Source organism: Hemiscyllium ocellatum, chromosome 12, assembly GCF_020745735.1.
Source record: "Hemiscyllium ocellatum isolate sHemOce1 chromosome 12, sHemOce1.pat.X.cur, whole genome shotgun sequence".
NCBI lineage: Eukaryota > Metazoa > Chordata > Chondrichthyes > Orectolobiformes > Hemiscylliidae > Hemiscyllium > Hemiscyllium ocellatum.
In genome coordinates this window covers 80,099,317-80,120,571 of record NC_083412.1, presented here as the reverse complement: position 1 = coordinate 80,120,571, position 21,255 = coordinate 80,099,317, and the positions used below count along the sequence as shown (strand labels likewise).

Genomic DNA, 21,255 nt, shown 5'->3' with positions numbered 1-21,255 from the left:
CCTGCACCATCCCTGTAGCCACGCATTTAACTGTTCTCTCTCCCTATTCCTCGACACTCTATCACGTGGCACGGGTAACAAACCAGAGAGAACAACTCTGTTCGTTCTAGCTCTGACTTTCCAACCTCGCTCCCTGAAAACCTGCCTAGCATCCTCACCCCTCTTCCTACCTATGTCGTTGGTGCCAACGTGGACCACGATCTGGGGCTGCTCCCCCTCCCCCTTAAGGACCCGGAAAACACGATCAGAGATACCACGTACCCTTGCACCTGGGAGGCAACATACCAATCGTGAGTCTCTGTCGCCCCCGCAAAACCGCCTATCTGTGCCCCTCACTATTGAGTCCCCAATAACTATCGGTCTACCTTTCTCCACCCTTCTCTTCTGAGCAACGGGGACAGGCTCCGTGCCAGAGGCCTGAACCTCGTTGCTTACCCCTGGTAAGTCACCCCCCCCCCCCCCCCCCCCACCCCCCCCCACAAGTATCCAAAATGGTATACTTGTTCTTGAGGGGAATGATCACAGGGGGTCCCTGCACTGGCTGCTTCCTCCCATTCCCTCTCACTGTCACCCATTTCTCTGTAACCTTCGGAGTAACTACTTCCCTAAAGCTCTGATCTATGACCACCTCTGCTTCCCGAATGATCCGCAGTTCATCCAACTCCAGCTCCAGTTCCCGAACACGGTCTTGGAGGAGCTGGGGATGGGTGCACTTCTTGCAAGTGTAATCAGCAGGGATGCTAATGGCTTCCCTCACCTCATACATGTTGCAAGAGGAACATTGCACTGCCTTCGCTGCCATCCCTCTAAAAGGTAAACTTTAAAAACTAGATCTAAAGAAACAAACAAGCAAAATGCAGCACTTAGCTGCTTACCACAACGGGTCTTATTATTAGGTTAGAGGAGGAGGGCGGGTGGGAGGGTCTACCCCTGTAGTGCCTCGGGTTCCTCGCCTACACGCTTTTATAAGAAAAAAAACCTTCCCAGGTAAGCCAGCACAACACCAGCTTTCGGGTCCGCTAGGCGCTTAAAAAAAACTTTAAATTTTAGCCGTTAAAAAACACAATAACTGGACTATACCGCGACTTTAAAAAAGACACCACCAGACAGCCGTTACCTGCTCCGCCGAGAGAGTGAGGCCGAAGGCTTGGAGCTGCATCTTAATGAATATGTTTTAGATACATGTATTTTCATAATTTGAGTTGCAAGAATTTTTAAGCAAAGCAATCTTTTTGAGACACTTATTTTCAAAACTTGTGCTTTAACCCACAACTTAGCAAATATCATCAAAATTAAAGTTTAATTCTGCTGGTCCGAAGAGCAAAAATGAGTTGACAATCCAAGTCTCCTCCTCTCCGTTCTTGAAGTTGCAAATTGAAAGATGAATGAGCTATTTACTGGTGATTACAATTAAGGTTTTTTTAATGTTTAAAGTTATAGTTTTTGAACAAATTATAATAATGTTGTTGGGGATTTTCATCTTTGGAACACCTGTAAAAGAAATATTATAACTCAGGATGTGAAAACATATATATTTATCCTTTTTCTTCTCTCAACTCCCCCCTCCCCCCTCTCTCACACAGTGTGGATTCTACTTCTTCGGAAAGCCCTCCTAGCTTGAAGAGAATGACCACCCCACCTTCAAAGCTATCTGCAGCACATGGAGATGGTAAGTACATAACTGATGAAGTTAGCTGCATCAAGAAAAGCGAAGTCTTAATTCTCATCTTAAGCTTTAGTCTTCAGCCCACTGTGGTGACAGATTTAATATACAAAACTGAAGTTGGTAGCATTGCAATCTAATAGTTAGCTCTTATGAGTTTGTATTTTTGTGAATTTATTTCCTTGTAATGTCTGAGGTATTTACATTAAATAAGAGGTTTTAATTTGCTTGTTGTTTTAGTTCTCTTAACACAAAGATGAAAGGTTTTACTAAAAACAAGCATATATAACTTATTGATTGTCTGTATATTTAAATACTAATAAGCCAATATTAAAATATTCTATTGATTTAAAAAATTACTTTGGAGGATTGAAAAGAGCGAAACCTTACTTTGGCAGTGACCCATCAGTTAAAAGCACAAAAAAAGTTTCCCTAACTTTGTGAAACAAGTGCTGACTTTAAAATACAAAATGTACTCTTTGCAAATATGTTCAGGCAGTTTAATTCCCCAGCCAGAATTAATTCGGTGCAGAATATTTTGTAAAAAGGAGTTTGTTTGAGGTGTTTGAAGAATTACAAATTATTAAGATAGCTCAAGCAATGTGTTTCAGTTGGCAGATGTAGACTGATCATCAGCAGTGTACATTCAATTCCAGAGACACTTGTGGCTCCTAGTGGTTTCCCTATCTCTGAGTCGGAAGGTCTGGTTGCAAAGTCCACCTTGTGGAGGTGTCATAAATGCCCAAACAAGTTGATTAAAATTAAAAATAAATCTGTCTCAATTGAAATGAGTACCAAAAACCATTTACTTAACTTTGGCTGAAATGTTGCTTATGTGAAAATTAATTTTAGTAGTTCATAACGATACATTTGTTAACATCTGAAACCAGTGGGGAAACAAAATCACCTCAATCTCGAAGACTGTCTAAAAATAACATTGGGCATCACCAATCACCTAAAATCTTGCCAAAGGCAGTGTTTTGTTTTTGAAAATCCCACCCACTTTAGCATCAAGGATGCAACTTGGAAGTTAGTTTGCACTCATAATTTTTTTTTTAAATCACCCTTCATCTTTTGATGGGTTGTATCCGAGAAATATTTATCGTTCAGCTTGGTAAAGATTTTAACGTGCAGACCCTACTTTAAAAGACATTGCTTTTTATTTGTCTCAATTTTCCTTCCTACTTTCTGCCTCCATTGCAAGCTATTCTGCTTATAATTAGCAATACTTTTTTTGTACTGAATAGATCATATTAAGCAAAATAAAAATAGTTTGCAGGAGTACCTTAAGGAATTTTGAATTGGCTTTTAATTAGAACCAAGTTAAACATTTTCTACAGTTATTAATTGTACATGAATAATTCTTTTAAACTTCCATCAGCTGTGATACTAGATGATCCTCAGATGGAATAAGTCTAATTTATTTGTCCTTCTATTCATCATGCATTTAACTAGATGAGTCTATATACTTGATGCTGAGAAAGGAGTTGGGTCACAAAATGTATAGATTCTTAATTTTAGAAGCCCTTTAATCAATTTATGACTGCATGTTTAAAGCCTCGTGCATAATTCAAGCATTTAGCTTCTATCCCTTCGGTCTGCCGCTCATGCTTCAACAAGAGTTACAGTATCACATTGTTTACTTTCCTCTGTCCAATAGTCCTAGTCCAGTTACTATTCAGATTTTGTAGTGCTACTTAAAATTATTTTGTTGATTTTTCTCAGTATGCACTAGTCTGTCACAGCTTGCATTCCCCTGTCCTGTTTTTAAAAAGTTACCTGTGGAGCTTCACCATTTAGCAGCTGTGTTTCCCTACCCCACATTCAAAAGAACAAGAGAGTTGAATCATATTGCATGCAACTGTTGACAATATCCAAGCCAACATTAATAGGACTTAAAGTATAGATTTGCTTTTGGATAATTTCAATACTTTTTGTAATCTGGCTGTAAATAATCCTCCTAAGCCACTGTCCAAGTTGAGGTTTTGGAGCCTGTGCCTACTTTTCAGTAAAAATCTGGAATTTAATCGTCTAAACACCACCCCCCCAACCACACACACACACCCCCACCCCAACATGGTCGGGCCTACATGTAACTCCAGACCCACAGCAGTATGGTTGATTCTTAACTGCTGTCTGTGCAATTATGGATGGATTGGTCCATGCATTGAGTACAGGGGTTGGGAGGTCTTATTGAGGCTGTACAGAACATTGGTTCGGCCACTTTTGAAATATTGCATGCAATCCTGGTCTCTTTGCTATGGGAAGGATGTTATCAAACTAGAAAGGGTTTGGAAGAGATTTATAAGGATGTTGCCAGGCTTGGATGTTTGAGTTACAGTGGGAAGAGGCTGAATAGCCTGGGGCTATTTTTCCTGGAGCATGGGAAGCTGCGAGTTGACCTTACAGATGTTTGCAAAATCATGAGGGGCATGGATAGGGTAAATAGGCAAGGAATTTTAGGGTGAGAGGAGAAAAAAAATTTAAAGAGAGCAAAGGGGCAACTTCTTCACATGGAGGGTGGTGCATGTACAGAATGAGTTGCCAGAGGAAGTAGTGGAGGCTGGTATAATAAGGGCATCTGGATGGGTGTATCGATAGGAAGGATTCAGATGGATATGGGCCAAATGCTGGCAAATGCGATTTGATTAATTTAGGATATCTGCTTAGCACGGAGAATTTGGACTGAAGCGTCTGTTTCCGTGTGTATATCTCTGATTCCCTCATTCTGTGAATAAAAAAAAATGTAGGGTAAACAACAACCTCATGTGAGTTGCTCAGCCATGTAGATTTTATACTCTTGAAACTGGGTTTAAAAATGTGAAACTGCTGAAAGTAAAAAGAAGTGCCTGCTTTTATCGACTTTCATTTATGCCAGCCAGTTCTCTATCAAGATCCATGCAATAACAATGCATTTTTTGCACTCTGAATCATGATCCATTGTTTTGGAAATCTCAAAAGAAATTAATTCAAGACCATAATATTAAAAGCTGTTTTTCAACTTCAAAGTGAAAAAAAAATGGTGAAGCGCTAACCTCAAATTCTGGAATTTGATCTACTATGAAATTAGAAACAGTCCATTGAGTCTGTCCTGGCTAAAAATGAGCATGTTGGTTTGAATTTAAAATATCTTATCCTGAGTTGTAAATAATAGCATCATGAAATGTGATCCCAAAACTGATTTTGAATAAAATATATCTTGTGGAGCCCCATGTAGTCAGAGTGTCTTTCTTGATCTCTATTCTGCAAAAGTCCCACGTATTCACCCACAAGATATTATACAGTGATTATTTTCTCTTTTTCCCCAAGTCAGGTTACTGCATTGTTGGTCTTGTTTTTTTCCCTGTGTATTGTTAGCTTATAACATTGTATCACTGTCACTACATTGTCATTGCTATTTTTGCTCATTTCTGTGCATCACTTTGACTCTTGTTGTCACTTTGCTTTATCATGCTGTACTGTTCTTTGTTTTCTGATGTCTGCTATAGAACCTTGCAGGGAGGAGGCTGCTCCGCCTCGACCTCCCTTTCTCCCAAGGAAAGGTACAGTAACTATCTCACTGACACTTCTAATGAATCAGTTGTAATTTTGTAGCCCACTTGGAATCTTTTTCTGATAAACTCATCTAAGTCAAGGACATTTTATTGATCAGTGGTGTTTTGCATGAAAGATGAAATGCACGGACTGTCTTTTTAAGATAAATGTATTGTAAATATATTTATAACTTTGTATATTTTAAATATGAATGTTAGAAATATGCCAAAATGCAGTGGTAGTATTTGTTTAAAAAGGTAATCGCATCATCAGGACTACACTTAAATTCATCTCTGACAGGTGAGACAATCATGCTTTTGTTCTTTTTAGTTGATAAAATTCTTCAAAAATGATTGAAACTTGCACTGAAATAAAGTTAATAATAAAATTTCTCCTTGGACATGGGGAATGTGATGGGGAACCGCATGCTTAACTCATTTGAAATGCTTAAGCACTGTCAACAAATTACAGATGGTAAATACCTCTGGGTATGTTGCTGGACTGATCAGAGAAATGGGCTTCAGTTTGAACTCAAAGTTTTGCATTAAAAGACAAAGCAGTATAAGCCACTCCAAATAGCATGCGCAGCCATGCACACACACACGCAGCCCCACACACCACTTTTTACTACAAACTTTTGTCAAGTCCCACCTTTGTCTTCTACAGGACAATGTTGGAAAAATTATATAGGAACGGTGGGTTCAGGGTACACACCTGTGCAGAACTCTAGGGAAAGTATGGGGAGAGAGAGAGGGCGGGCGGGCGGGCAGTCAGTTATTTCGAGATGGTCCCTGGGCTCCCATTGATGTCCAGGACTGTTCTCGGCAGCATTTCAGTAAGCCAAGTTCATTTTTAATCATTGTAAACAAAAGGCACAATCAGTGTTAGAAGCTCTTCGATATAATGTTTCTATCAGGACCTCGAGACCTCCTTTGGATAATCTGATATTCAGATAATTGAGGTTCCTCTGTAGCTGGTTCTGCAGCTCATGTTTTACATGGAAACACAAAACCCTGAAGGTTCCTAAGATTGTTAATTTAAGTGTAAAGAAAACTGTCAAATTGTTTCTACATTTTTATCACACAGTGCATGTGTAGTTTTTTTTTCATTTTGTTCAATTTCATTCCTCCTTTCCTGATCATATCTCCTTGCTGGGTTCCAGTTTCACCAGAGTAGCTTTGTTACATCAGGGTTGAATTAGGAACTTAGGAAGTGAGTGTTGGCAAAGCAATGAATTACACTCAAGCCAATCCGCTCCTTGATTCTTTTTTCTCTGATCAGAGAATGCTGCATATAGTGATCAGAAATGTAAACCATTGACTGTTTTTCTACTCCTTCAGCTTGCAGTGCTGAAATTAATTATAGCATGCCCCAGCCCAAGAATTGATCATTCTACTTTGTTAGCCTGCACATGTATCTGTAGACCCACTGTCTTGCTCTGGAAGATGTTTGCATGTGTTTTTATGAAATGAGATCAGGTCTTGTTTCAAGTGTTTTTGTTTTTAATTACCCCACTTCCAAACAGAACAATGTAGTGCCTTTGAATACCCATTAAGCACTGAAAGGAAATCAGAACCCAAAGTGCTGATTGCCGGCAACAGGCAAAGTTTAAAGATAAAAATTTGATGTGGCCAATAGCATTGTACATATATAATAATTAGGAAAATTATATTGCATTATGTATTTGATGTACATCATTTAACATAATCAAACCAGAATGATCCTCGTTCATCTAGATTCCAACTTGAGGGTTCCTTGCCCTTCAGAGATGCTCTTTGCTGCTTCTGGTGGAGAAGGTGACTATAATTTTCTGCTTAAACATAGATGATGAAGTCTGCATTTGTGAACAATATTACCACAGTGCAAGTTTCTTTTGAATGTTATGGAACTACTTTGGTTCCATTGTGTTTTGTTTAACTGGGCAGGTTGCTTTATGCACTTGATGAAATGGATAAAAGGAAAACAATTAACTTGATAAATACAGATTGAGAATGACCATGTATAACAAACTGATCTCGTGTATGAAGACAAAACTGCTAGTTTACAGAATTTTGTAAAGGTCTTCAGAATCTGCCCTTATTTGCCTTGCTTAGTTTTGGCCCTTCATGACTCTTGACATTGCACACATTGATTTTTGAATTTCACAAATATATTTGTTCTCTCGTCTATAAGACATAGTAACATTGAAAAACATAATCGTGGAAGCACTGTTATTTCCGCACAAGCTCCTGGAATTTCCTGCCTCCTGAGTAGAGTGGAAATGAGCAGCTTTTACACCCAAGGAACTTTGTACATTATTGATTTATACCAGGTTTAAACTGAGGTTTCCTCAATTTTGGTGCTGTTTCCCATCCATGCTTGCTAATTCATGTAGTTCTAACTTTGCAAATGTAAATTTACATTACATGAGGAATTTACAAGAACAAAGGGGTGTGATGGATGGTAGTTGTAGGAAGGGAGAAATGTCTGTTACAGTCACGTCAGTGGATTAACTCCAGGAAAGGTAAGAGAGATAGGCAGGTAATGCAGGAGTCTTCTGTGGTTATCCTCATTTCAAATAAGTATGCTGTTTTGGAAAATGCAGGGGGCAATGGATTCTCAGGGGAATGTAACATGAATAACCGGATTTCTGGTATGGAGACTGGCTGTAATGCAATGAGGGGTACTTCGGGTTCCAAGAGATAGATTGATTTGTGTTAGGGGACACTCTGCTCAAGGCACAGAGAGGTGTTTCTGTGGCCAGCAGCGAAAAATCAGAATGGTGTGTTGCCTCCCTGGTGCCAAGATCAAGGATATCTCAGAGAGAGTGTAGAATATTCTTACTGGGGAGAGGGCCCAGCAGGAGGTCTTTGTGCACAGAGGAAGGGAAAAGGTTGAGATTCTGAAGGGAGAATATAGAAAGTTAGGCAGGAATTTTAAAAGGAGGTGCTCGGGAGTAGTAATATCTGGATTATTCCCGGTGATATGAGTTAGTGAGGGTAGGAATAGGAAGATAGAGCAGATGAATGCATGGCTGAGAGCTGGTGTATGGGAGAAGTATTCACATTTTTGGATCATGGGAATCTCTTCTGAGATAGAAGTGACCTGTACAAGAAGGACAGATAGCACCTGAATTGGAAGGGGCTTATATACTGGTAGGGAGATTTGCTAGTGCTGTTTGGGAGGATTTCAACTAGTAAGGTGGGGTTGGACCCAGGGAGATAGTAAACAGAGATCAATCTGAGACTGGTACAGTTGAGAAGAGAAACCAGGGCAGGCAGGGACAAAGTAGGATGAATAAATGAAACTGCGTTCATTTCAATGCAAGAGGGCTAACAGGGAAGGCAGATGAACTCGGGGCATGGTTAGGAACATGGGGCTGGAATATCATAGCAATTCCAGAAACATGGCTCAGGGATAGACAGGACTGGCAGCTTAATGTTCCAGGATATAAATGCCATCGAAAGGGAGGCAAGAGAGGAGGGGGAGTGGTGTTTTTGATCAGGGATAGCATTACAGCTCTACTGAGGGAGGATATTTCTGCAAATAAATCCAGGAATGTTATTTGGGTGGAACTGAGAAATAAGAAAGGGATAATCACCTTATTGGGATTGTATTATAGACCCCCCAATAGTCAGAGGGAAATTGAGAAACAAACTCGTAAGGAGATCTCCGCTATCTGTAAGAATAATCGGGTGGTTATGGTCGGGGATTTTAACTTTCTAAACATAGGCTGGGACTGCCAGAGTGTTAAGGGTTCAGATGGAGAGGAATTTTGTGTAGCATGTACAAGACAATTTTTTGATTCAGTATGTGGATGAACCTACTAGAGAAGGTGCAAAACTTGACCTGCTCTTGGAAATAAGGCAGGTCAGGTGACTGAGGTGTTCGGTTAGGGGAGCACTTTGGGGCCAGCGACCATAATTCTATTTGTTTTAAAATAGTGATGGAAAAGAATAGACCAGATCTAGAAGTTGAAGTTCTAAATTGGAGAAAGGCCAATTGTGACAGTATTAGGCAAGAACTTTCCAGCTGTCCCTTTACCTACGAACATCTGCCCCCCCCAATCAGCTTTTGAAAGTGGGAAGCCTTTAGAAATGAGGTATCGAGAGTCCAGAGAAAGTTGTTCCTGTTAGGGTGAAAGGAAATGCTGGTAGATGTAGGGAATGCTGGATGACTAAAGGAATTGAGGGTTTGGTGAAGAGAAAGAAGGAAACCTATGTCAGGTATAGACAGGACAGACCGAGTGAATCTTTCGAAGAGTATAAAGGCAGTAGGAGTATACTTCAGAGGGAAATCAGCAGGGCAAAAAGGGGACATGAGATAGCTTTGGCAAATAGAATTGAGGAGAATCCAAAGGGTTTTTACAAATACATTAAAGGCCAAAAGAGTACTAGGGAGAGATTAGGGCCCCTCAAAGATCAGCAAGGCGGCCTTTATGTGGAGCCACAGGAGATGGGAAAGATACTGAATGAGTATTTTGCATCAATATTTACTTTGGAGAAGGACATGGAAGATGGGAAACAGATGGTGACATCTTGAAAAATATCCATATTACAGAGGAGGAAGTGGTGGATGTCTTGAAACACAAAAGTGGATAAATCCTCAGGTCCTGATCAGGTGTACCCTAGAAGTCTGTGCGAAGCTGGAGAAGTGATTGCTGGGCCTCTTGCTGAGATATTTGTATCATCGATAGTCACAGGTGAGGTGCCAGAGTTTGGCTAATGTGATGCCACTGTTTAAGAAGGATAAGGACAAGCCAGGGAACTATAGACTGCTGAGCCTGACATCGGTGGTGGGCAAGTTGTTGGAGGGAATCCTGAGGGACAGGATGTACGTGTATTTGGAAAGGCAAGGACTGGTTCGGGATAGTCAACATGGCTTTGAGCGTGGGAAATCATGTCTCACAAAAATTGATTGAGTTTTTTGTGGAATTAACAAAGAAGATTGATGAGGGCAGAGCGTTAGATGTGATTTATATGGACTTCAGTAAGGCGTTTGACAAGATTCCTCATGGGAGGCTGGTTAGCAAGATTAGATCTCATGGAATACAGGGAGAATTAGCCATGTGGATACAGAACTGGCTCAAAGGTAGAAGACAGAAGGTGGTGGTGGAGGGTTGTTTTTCAGACTGGAGGCCTGTGACCAGTGGAGTGCCACAAGGATCAGTGCTGGATCCCCTACTTTTCGTTATTTATATAAATGATTTGGCTGTGAGCATAGGAGGTATGGTTAGTAAATTTGCAGATGACACCAAAATTGAGATGTAGTGAACAGCAAAGAGGGTTACCTCACATTACAACAGGATCTTGGCCAGATGGGCCAATGGGCTGAGAAGTGGCAGATGCAGTTTGATTCAGATAATTGTGAGGTGCTGCATTTTGGGAAAGCAAATCTTAGCAGGACTTAAACACTTAATGCTAAGGTCCTAGGGAGTGTTTCTGAAGAAAGAGATCTTGGAGTACAGATTTATAGCTCCTTGAAAGTAGAGTCGTAGGTAGATAGGATACTGAAGGGGAGGTCATGTTGCAGCTGTACAGGACATTGTTTAGGCCACTTTTGGAATATTGTGTGCAGTTCTGGTCTCCTTCCTATCCGAAGGATGTTGTGAAACTTGAAAGAGTTCAAAAAGGATTTACAAGGATATTGCCAGGGTTGGAGGATTTGAGCTATTGGGGAAGGTTGAATAGGCTGGGGTTGTTTTTCCTGGAGCGTCGGAGGCTGAGTGGTGACCTTATAGAGGTTTATAAAATCAAGAGGCATGGAAAGAGTAAACAGACAAGGTCTCTTTTCTGGGAAGGGGAGTCGAGAACTAGGGAGCATAGGTTTAGGGTGAGAAGGGAAAGATATACAAGGGACCTAAGGGGTAATTTTTTCATGTAGACTGTGGTGAGTGTGTGGAATGGGCTGCCACAGGAGGTGGTAGAGGCTGGTACAATTGCAACATTTTAAGGCATCTGGATGGATATATGAATCTGAAGGAATTGGAGGGATATGGGCCAGGTGGTGGCAGGCGGGACTAGATTGTGTTGGGATATCTGGTCAGCATGGACAAGTTGGACCAAAGGGTCTGTTTCTGTGCTGTACATCTCTCTGGCTTTGACTTTTGTTTTTGGTTTCTTCACATTTTACTGTGTCCAGACAACCACGCTCATCATTGTTAGCCTAAATCCTCTAGACTTTTCAGGTCCCCCACCACATGTTCATCAGAAGTAAGCCTTTCCAATGAGTATTTTGTATAACAAAGGAAGAAGAGCATAAGAACTGAGAACCTCTTAGATTGAGGTGCTATGATGGAAGACAGCAATTTTGAAACTATACTAGGTGTAGACAGGTGTGCTTTGCTGTTCCTTTCAAGGAGAATACCACAGAAACAGGAATGATTTTTTTTGTGACTAAAATTCAGAAAACTTGTGCCCTTCTGCATTTAGAGTTAACATTTCATTCACAAGTTGCCCAACATCCCCAAAGAAAAAGTCTTGAAATACAGGATGCAACTTTATTTTAGACAGTGAACTCCCCAGAGTTTGTCTCCTTTTGAGATGGAGGAAACTTTCTGCTGATCCCAAATTGCCAATTTGTTTTCCTTAGTTCAAAAGAATGCTACTTTAAAGGGTGTCAGTTAGTTCAGTTGGCTGGATGGCCAGCAATGCAGAGCAGCGCAAGTTGCGTGAGTTCACTTTGTGGCTGAGGTTACCATGAAGGACTATCCTTTGCTCCTCCAAGGTATGGTCACCCTCCAATTAAAACAATGCTAGTTTTGTTTTGTGTAATGAGAGCACAGTCCTATGGTCCAGGAGGACTATGATGACTTTACTACTACTTTAATAACCACCGTTTCAGAGCTTACATTGTATTTTCAGGATTGTCAATTTTAAATCTCAATTACATGCAAATTTAAAACATTGATTTTAATAAATGAAGTTCATAGGAATATCCTGTTGGGACATTGGGTTTTTAAGCTGCTGTCTGAACTTTGAAGCTAAGTAGTACAAAATGGTTGCATGTAGAAATCCAGATATCGTTCATGTTTTGAAAACATTTGTCAAAATGGTTTTCTGTGCTTCTATCTGATGTCTTTCAGCGAGTGCACCTTTTCACTGATCTGAGGACTTTGTCATACATTGAGTTTCAAGTCTGTGATAAAGTTTGGTGCTGTTGATTTTGGCTTTTGAGATGATCATGGTAGAATTTGTAGAAATTTGAGTTTAATTTTTCAAAAGGCATTTGGGAAGATGAGCTGTTTTCTTCAGCTTCTTTGAAAACTGGGCAAAGAACTTCACTGAATAAAGCTTGACAAGAATCACTAAATCATTGAACTGCAGAATTCTGTCTGAATTGAAATAGCCTTTCTTCCCTTCAAGTACAGCAGTGATGAAAGCATCTGAAAGCAATAAGCTAGAACCATTAAGTGCTGGCAAGTAGCAGAACACTCTCTGGCACTGATTAGGAAATTTTTGTCTCATTTACATTTTGCAATATCAGGGAGAATGGTCTAATTTTGTTTGGAATGCATACAACAGTTTGGCTCAACAACAATCTTAATCCAGCATTTTTTTTTAAAGTTTCTCTGCATTGTATTGATAATTATCTACTTGAAGGGCATGTATTAGTGGTCCTCTTCGATGTAAATTTGAAGTAATCTATTTTTGGTGCCATATTTGAAGTGAAAGTAAACTGAAATAGTGTGTAGTTTAATGAACTAATGTGTGATCATTCTTGTTTTAGTAGCATTACACTTGCACTGAAGTGTGCAGTCATATTTAATTTCTAGTGAGGCACAAAGCTGTAATGTGCCCTAAATGATTGACTACAAATGTTTGTAGGCAATAAATATCTATTTTGGCCTTTATCTCAAAGTCAGGACCAAACCTGAGACTGATTCCAAGATTGAAAAGTGGAAACCAGTTAGTTGAAAATATCAAATTGCTCTGTTTTGGTGGAAGTGTAGATGAATTAAGGGAAGGTTACTGAAAAATTTGAAGCAGAGGGATAATTACTTTACTTTCATCTTTGTGCCCTGACTTACTGAGATCAAGTCATTGTACCACTGGCTGACTAAGGTTAGGCTTGATAGATTGTACTCTTTCTGGTGGACGTTGGTACAATATGAATTTGCTAAATGCTAGTTCCAAATTATTCCAGTCTAGTGCAGAACCTCTTTCTTCCCTTTTTTTTATTTGGATGAAATTGCATTGGTGTCCTTGCCTGAGAATGCTGAAATTAAACTAGGTGACAATAAAAGTGCTTATTTTCTTAATGTATGAAAATCCTTAAATAGGAAAAATTGCCTTTGTTTCTGCGAGTAATATTATCATGACATCGAGCTGTAATGTCAGGGAATCTCTAAATATGTTAGGTAGTTGGTGCACATGGCATCAAAATGGGGTTTAATCTGATCTAAACTGTACACTAGTCATTATATTTAAATTACATAGCTTTGTAGTAAGTTAGAATTATCCAAAAATGAATTAAATATAATTTGAAACTTCGAATTATAAATTCAGTTTTGTTAGTCATGAATCTATTATAAGAGTTAAAACAAGTTTGGTGTCATGGATTTACTATTTCTCAGTTACTGCAAAAAGGCACATGTTGGATTCTGCTTAATGTGCTTGACTTCTGGAAAGATTAACATTGTAGCAAATTGCACATTTCTTTTACAAGGTAACTGTTCTCAAAATTTCATACCCATTAGAATGAATTGCCATTAATTGGGTAGCCATTTCTACACATAATCAAAAAAGGTATTGAGGTCATAGTTTCTTTCGGTCTCCAGTGGTAGCACAAAGTGCATTTTGAACATCTTTACTTTTGCCTTCCCACAAGCATTCTGACCCTTACAAATACAAACTGAAGTCTTCAAGAAACTGAACAAGTCAGGCAGTTCTGAAGAAGTCATGCCAGACCTGCAGAGATCTTCCAACACTGTTTTTATTTCCAAAGTTCTGTGTTCATATTTTCTGCAATTGTTCAAACTGCTTTCTCCTCTCCATTTCATAGAGTTTGTTGCTATGTACACGTATGAAAGCAATGAACCTGGGGATTTAACTTACCAGCAAGGTGATGTGATTCTTGTGACAAAGAAAGATGGTGATTGGTGGACAGGAGTTGTAGGAGAAAAAGTGGGAGTCTTCCCATCCAACTACGTCAGACCAAAAGACTCTGAGGTAATTTTCTCTTCTGTTCCTTTCAGCCCAGAAAGCAGCTCTTATTAGTTATCGTCTGCAAGGTAAAGTGTTTGCCCTCTGAGTAAAGTGCCAAAAAAATTGTTGTGGCAGCTATTGTACTTATTTGTATCATTTAAGTTCAATTCTGATGTTTGTACTTAAATCATGTGGTGCAGTATCATTGTTTGTCAAATCACATGGTACATGAACCCATTTTTCATTTTATGGACCAACCATCAGCTTGAAAGCAGGTAGCCTACCTGTAATGTAGCTGGGGCCCTTAGTGGTAACTAATGCCTAATTAAGGATCTCGACAATCATGGTAATCATTTAGTGAATGGTGAGAGAGGCTGGTGTTTAACATCCAAGCTGACCTTGGTCAGAGTATTGAGTACAGGAGTTAGGAGGTCATGCTTCAGCTGTACAAGACATTGGTTAGACTATGTTTGGAATATTGTAGGCAATTCTGTTCTCCTTTCTGTCAGAAGGATTTTGTGAAACTTGAAAGGGTTCAGAAAAGATTTACAAGGATGTTGCCAGAGTTGGAGAATTTGAGCGATAGGGAGAGGTTGAATAGGCTGGAACATCAGAGGTTTACAAAATCATGAGGGACATGGATGGGATAAATAGACCAAGTCTCTTCCCTGGGGTGGGGGAGAACTAGAGGCCATAGGTTTAGTGTGAGAGGGGAAATATAAAGACCTGAGGGGCAACTTTTCATGCAGTGGGTGGTACGTGTATGGAGTGAGCTGTCAGAAGAAGTGGTGGAGACTAGTACAGTTGCAACATTTAAAAGGCATTTGGATGGGTGTGTCAATAGGAAGAGTTTGGAGGGATATGGGCCGGGTGCTGGCAGGTGGGACTAGAATGGGTTGGAATATTTGGTTGGTATGGACGAGTTGGACCGAAGGGTCTGTTTCTGTGATGTACATCTCTATGACTCTATGACCTGTTTAATTCTTTGGAACGCTGGGCACTTAAAGTGGAGGGGATTCTTTTTGTCCAGTTGTTGGTTCCACTTGGATAACCCACATCCCTCCAATCAAAACAAAAGGCCCATTCAGCCAGACTTTTCAGTATGGCTCCAGTGAAGTTCATAAATGTGGCTGATTGCCCATGTTGCTAAATACCACCTCCTTGGCTTATCCTTAGAAACAACTTTAGCCCCCCCTCCTGCTTGTTGCTGCAAGTGCCTGGACCCTGTGAGATGGTGTTTTCTCCTGGAGGTGAATGGAAGTCTTGCCTCTTGCAACTCAAAGGGCATTGCCTTAAAATTAAACCAGTTAAGATGTTAAATAGAAGTGGGCTCACCTCTGACGCTTGTGCCATGTTGCAGGGCATGCAGTCAAGCCCCATGTCTGCTCACATGTCTCATGGAAGCTTCTGGAAACTGAAAATGATAACTTTACTTTCTGAATTTAATTGGGTGAATTTTACACTCAGCTTTCTTGTAGTAGAATCTGGACAATTTTAAAAGTGAATTATTTGCCAAGGTTTTGAAATTTGAACTTTTCTGTCTGTTGGCATCTTGAAATGTATTCTAACCCATAGCAAACTGAGTGGGAGATTTATTTTTGTTTCCATCCCTGTTTTCATTCCTGACTACTGATGTTCTATTTCAACAAGGTTATTTACTCAGTTATTAGTTGTTACAAGGGATCCTTCCATATCCACCACAAATTCACCTGCACCTCCACACACATCATTTACTGCACCTGATGTGGCCTCCTCTATATTGGGGAGACAGGCCGGCTGCTTGGGGAACGTTTCAGAGAACACCTCTGGGACACCCGGACCAACCAACCAACCCAACCACCCCGTGGCTCAACACATCAACTCCCCCTCCCAATCCACCAGGGACATGCAGGTCCTTGGACTCCTCCATCACCAGACCATAGCAACGCGACGGCTGGAGGAATATCACCTCATCTTCCGCCTAGGAACCCTCCAACCACAAGGGATAAACTCAGATTTCTCCAGTTTCCTCCTTTCCCCTCCCCCCACCTTGTCTCAGTCCCAACCCTCGAACTCAGCACCACCTTCCTAACCTGCAATCTTCTTCCTGACCTCTCCGCCCCCACCCCCACTCCAGCCTATCACCCTCACCTTAACCTCCTTCCACCTATCGCACTTCCAACGCCCCTCCCCCAAGTCCCTCCTCCCTGCCTTTTATCTTTGCCTGTTTGGCACACTCTCCTCATTCCTGAAGAAAGGCTCATGCCCGAAAGGTCAATTCTCCTGCTCCTTGGATGCTGCCTGACCTGCTGCGCTTTTCCAGCAAACATTTTCAGCATTAGTAGTTACAGTCAAATTCTAAAATTGTACGCATTTTATGTATTTTTAGATTGTGCCCCATTGAGTAATACCAGTTTGTTTCATGAATGGAACAAAATTACGTTGCACTAAATTATTGAATTGTGCTGTGTTCTTTGCAAATGGAATGACATGGATAAGTGCTAATGATTTGGTGGTTTTATGTATTTTTTTTAACTACAACTTGTGATCACATAAAAACTGTCTTCATTGCAGGGACCTGGGCAAACTGGGAAGAGTGGAAGCCTAGGAAGAAAGCCTGGTATGTCTTTGATATACCTCCTGTGTACAAATCCAGTTTTTAAGCTTTTCAGGAATTTTTTCAAAAGAAAATCTCTCTAATTTGGCACTGCCAATGACCAGAAGGTTTATAATCAGAAACACGAAAAGGAATTGCTGGAAGAACTTAGGGGCTCTAACAGCATCTGTATTGAGAAAGCAGAACTATCATTTTGGGTCCTTCTTCAGAAGAGCTAATGGTTTGCTAGGATATTTTAGGGCTCAGTCACATTGTTGTGGATCTGGAATCACATGGAGGCCATTTCAGCATGCTAACGGTGTTAGTCCCATATCCCTAAAGGTCTTAGTGAGCAAGATGGATTTTTATGACAGTCCATGAACATAATATTGCTGAGACTGTGTAGCATTTCCAGGCTTACTAGTTGAATTTGAATTCCGCCAGCTACCATTGAGATTTGAACCCGTGACCTCAGCATTAGCCTGGGCCTCTGGATTGTTACTTTAGTGACAATACTATACGCCCTACTGGAATGAGCATGTATGTTGTATGAACATGCAGGCAGGGCCTTGACAACTTGTCTGAGATGAGTGCCTCTGATAATGCAACCAGTTGTCAGGACCACACTAAGTTAGGTTCCATTGAGGTGGGAATGTCACCAATTGAAGTAGATGAATGTCAGTCAATCTGCATTCAACAAGGCTTCTCCAGTAGTAATGAGACAGATGTCTATAGAGTCTTTTTCCAGTTGTGCAGAGGAATTAAAGTGTCAGGATACTGGGAGATCTCATTTGTCCTTTAAATAGTCCAGTGGGAATTTTTGTCTCTTGAATAGACAGATCCATCTTCATGCCTTATCAGAAATTTCCATTTCAGTTTCAAAAAGTTAAAAATGTGATTTGAATATGATGGTAAGTTGAGAACAAGGAAGACAATGGGATTAGATTAGTGCATGCTGCTAAGGAGGAGACAGTTAGATATTTAAGCTGGAAAGGGAACTAGAGCATTCTGAAGAAGTCATTTGTAACTGTTCTCACCTTCCTACCTGCATGGCTGCTAGACATCCATGGAATTTTGCAGAAAATAAATTATTATACGAGTAATTTTGCAGAGACTAGTTAATGGGAAGCTTTACCTAGCTGTTTCACTTTATAACAAATGACTCATCTTGGACTTGACAAGATGGATGCTAAGAAATGAAAAACTAATCTGTGTAACATTGTGTGTGAATGTAGCTGTGTAACTATGAAAATACCACCAAGAACAAAAGTGAATTCAACGATCTTGATTTGTTCCAAAGCAAATTAGATGGCTTTCCTTGCCAAAATATTTTGGGATTAGTAAATGAGACTTAGTAAGTGTAGAGTGCTTTGGAGGTGCAAGTGACTTTACACCTATGACTTCCTGCAGTTTTCCACCAAAGATTGGTTCTTCGCCTAATGCCTGCATCTTTTGAGTAAATTATCACAGCCCTGTTCTTTATATCGTCAACCGTTGGACATATCACTTAGACCGGTGTCAGCATCTTTAAGAAATCCTGATGCACTGACTCCATGGAATTAGCCAGGTAACTTCGTTAGTCAATTCATTTGCTCCCTGGACCTTCTGAGAAAATCTTTGGTTCTGAAATAGAAAAAGCTTGGTCTAACTCCTTGGCAACTTGTGCATCTGAACTATACCCTGAGCTGACTGAACCCTTTACCCTGTTGCCTACCTCTCCTTTTACATCTGCGCATTCACTCATACACCACCATACTGAAAGGGTGTTTAGCCCATGCCCTAAAAAAGGGGCGTGGCTTGGCCGATTCTCCCCTCATCACCACCACCACCACCACCACCAGTCAGTCTCCTCGCCCCCCAGACTTCCTCTGAAAAATTCAGCCTGAAGGGCCCCTGAACCTTTCTGAAGAGATTGGTATGAGAAGTCTGAAATAGTAGTACAAAGCTCTCTGCTCAAAAAAGGTAGGAGTCAAGAAAACATTCTTGCTCCTCAAAGAAGTTGGCCAGTGGTTTGTCAATAACTTCATTGTTCTGCTAATAGGACTTTGGGTGGTCAAAGGCAAAGTAGATTTTTTTTTGCTTTTTGTTTTGGAGCAGATAGTGGGAGAGCAAAATACCTGAAGAGTTTGCTGTTGCTGTGCCCACCTGTATTGATGCCCATCCTTTCTCATGGATTTGATTCTAAATCCACTGAGATTATCTGTTCATCAGTTCTGATGAAGAGTCACTGAACTCAAAGTGTTAACTCTGCTTTCTTTCTATGGATGCTGCCATATCTGCCGAGTTTCACCAGCAATTTCTACATTTGTTTCAGAACTCCAGCATCAGCAGTCCTTTGTTTTATTTTAATACATTAACTTGAACTGCTTTCGTGTTGAGTGCTGGTAGTTTTCAATGAGTTGACCTCAAGCAGCTGGTGGCAATACTCGAGAACGTTGGCTATACAAGACCAAGTTTTGGAAAGGTTCTTTTTACTGGGAATCTTCCTGGCAGCAGACCCCTGTGAATTTGGCAAACTTTGCTGGTTACATGAGACCTATATCCAGAGGAACCTCAATGTTTGGTGAATCGAATGCCAGATAAGCTAGCTTAACCAGGCACCGGGTCCTTGTGACCTTAACAGATAATCCAATATTCGGATAATGGAGGCTTCTCTGAATTGGTGATAAACACCACTAATGTGTAGGTAATGATGTATAAAAGCAGTATGAATTAAAGTTTCTTCAAAGACTCTGGCTGAGATCCTCAACTATGGAGGTATGACTTCTGTGTTGCATAAAATTTTGTGACAAAAATATCATTGACTGGCAGAAAAGATGAATGATCCTCCTTGAAAAGACTTTCTTCCCGTTATAAGGTCATTCTGGAAAGACCCCCAAACCCCCGATTGTTTTGATTCTTTCTGTTTAATTCATATTCCAATGTCATCTTTTTTTTACAGAAATTGCTCAAGTGATAGCTCCTTATACAGCAACTGGTGCTGAGCAACTTACCCTGGCACCTGGTCAGCTCATTCTCATTCGCAAGAGAAATGCTGGTGGATGGTGGGAAGGGGAGCTTCAGGTAGGTTGTCCATTTATTTTGCTGTAATTTTTCCTTCAGTGATTTAATTTGTCTAGAGCAAACAAATGTTGCTAAGCATGAATCAAGTGTCGTTTGAACATCTTGTTTGTTTTGTTTGCTTGTTAATATGTTCATTATTTGGGTAGTTTATTACAATTGCAGGTTGTCAACTCAGTTAACCTCTCTACAAAATTACCAGTGTTAAAGTTCCATTTTGACTCTCTTCTCTGAATGTTGTGCACTGCTGAAGCTCCAACCAAGAGCAGTAGCATGGGCTATCCTGTCCACACTAGCAATGTAGTGCATTGGTGCCATCAAAAGTAGGCAATGTCAGTATTACAGTTTAAAAATATAACCTTGGAAGGTCCTCTGGTATTGGGGCATTTACTCTTTCACTCTGGGTTCCAAGTTTAGCTCAAATTTATAACCTAGTGATTGGTCTGCTGTTTATTCTTCAGTTTGATTTATGACTGCACTTCTAATTATCCAACAGTGTGTAGTTTGGAATTGTCTTTTGTACTATTGAATTTAGGGGCTTTGCTTTTATTATAGGCTCGAGGAAAGAAGCGACAAATAGGATGGTTTCCTGCCAATTATGTGAAGCTTCTCAGCCCTGGAACAAATAAAAGTACTCCAACTGATGCTGCAAGACCACCCACAACAACAAATGTTTGTAAGTTTGTCTTAGCATTATACAAACATCTTGCTTTATCAGTGTGATCATAGAATAAAGTTAATAATAATATAGTAACATTGCAAGCTGTTTAATTCTCATTATATTCAAGACTTTTGTTATTTCCTCATGGGAAGGCATCATTGCCCTCCAAGGGTCCCCCAGTATCCAATGTTATTAATGGGTTTTAAATGATGCATTTGTTGCATGATGTCACAGATTTAGGTTCCTTTCTGAAGAAGTGCTGGCTTCCAGTTTTCACATTACCCAACTTTGTAGAATCTGTAGAACTAGCTTTTCGCAGTTTTCTTTCCTCATTCTCTGTCACCTCTTGATCAGAGTGGTGGGGAACAGGAGTTGACTGTGAGGTTATTGGTTAGAGTCAAGATTAGAGTGGTGCTAGCAAAGCACAGTAGGTCAGGCAGGATCCGAGGAGCAGAAAAATTGACGTTTTGGGCCAAAACCCTTCATCAGGAATGAGGCTGGGAGCCTCTGAGTGGAGAGATAAATGGGAGGGAATGGAGCTGGGGAGAAGGTAGTTGATTGTGTGATATGTGGGGCTAAAGGTGATAGCTCAGAGGGGAGGGTGAGTGGATAGGTGGGGAAGGAAGATGGACAGTTG

General features: G+C 40.4%; 1 protein-coding gene across 2 annotated transcripts in view; it reads left to right on the top strand.

Moving 5' to 3' along the window:
• Positions 1–21,255, top strand: part of itsn1 (intersectin 1 (SH3 domain protein)) — a 195,047-nt gene that overhangs the window by 131,307 nt on the left and 42,485 nt on the right. For both annotated transcript variants that reach the window (XM_060833763.1, XM_060833762.1), the window contains exons 23-29: positions 1,584–1,669; positions 5,152–5,205; positions 6,934–6,993; positions 14,180–14,346; positions 16,876–16,921; positions 19,839–19,960; positions 20,513–20,633. In XM_060833763.1, the coding sequence (XP_060689746.1) occupies positions 1,584–1,669; positions 5,152–5,205; positions 6,934–6,993; positions 14,180–14,346; positions 16,876–16,921; positions 19,839–19,960; positions 20,513–20,633 (656 nt within the window). The remainder of the gene's footprint in view (positions 1–1,583; positions 1,670–5,151; positions 5,206–6,933; positions 6,994–14,179; positions 14,347–16,875; positions 16,922–19,838; positions 19,961–20,512; positions 20,634–21,255) is intronic.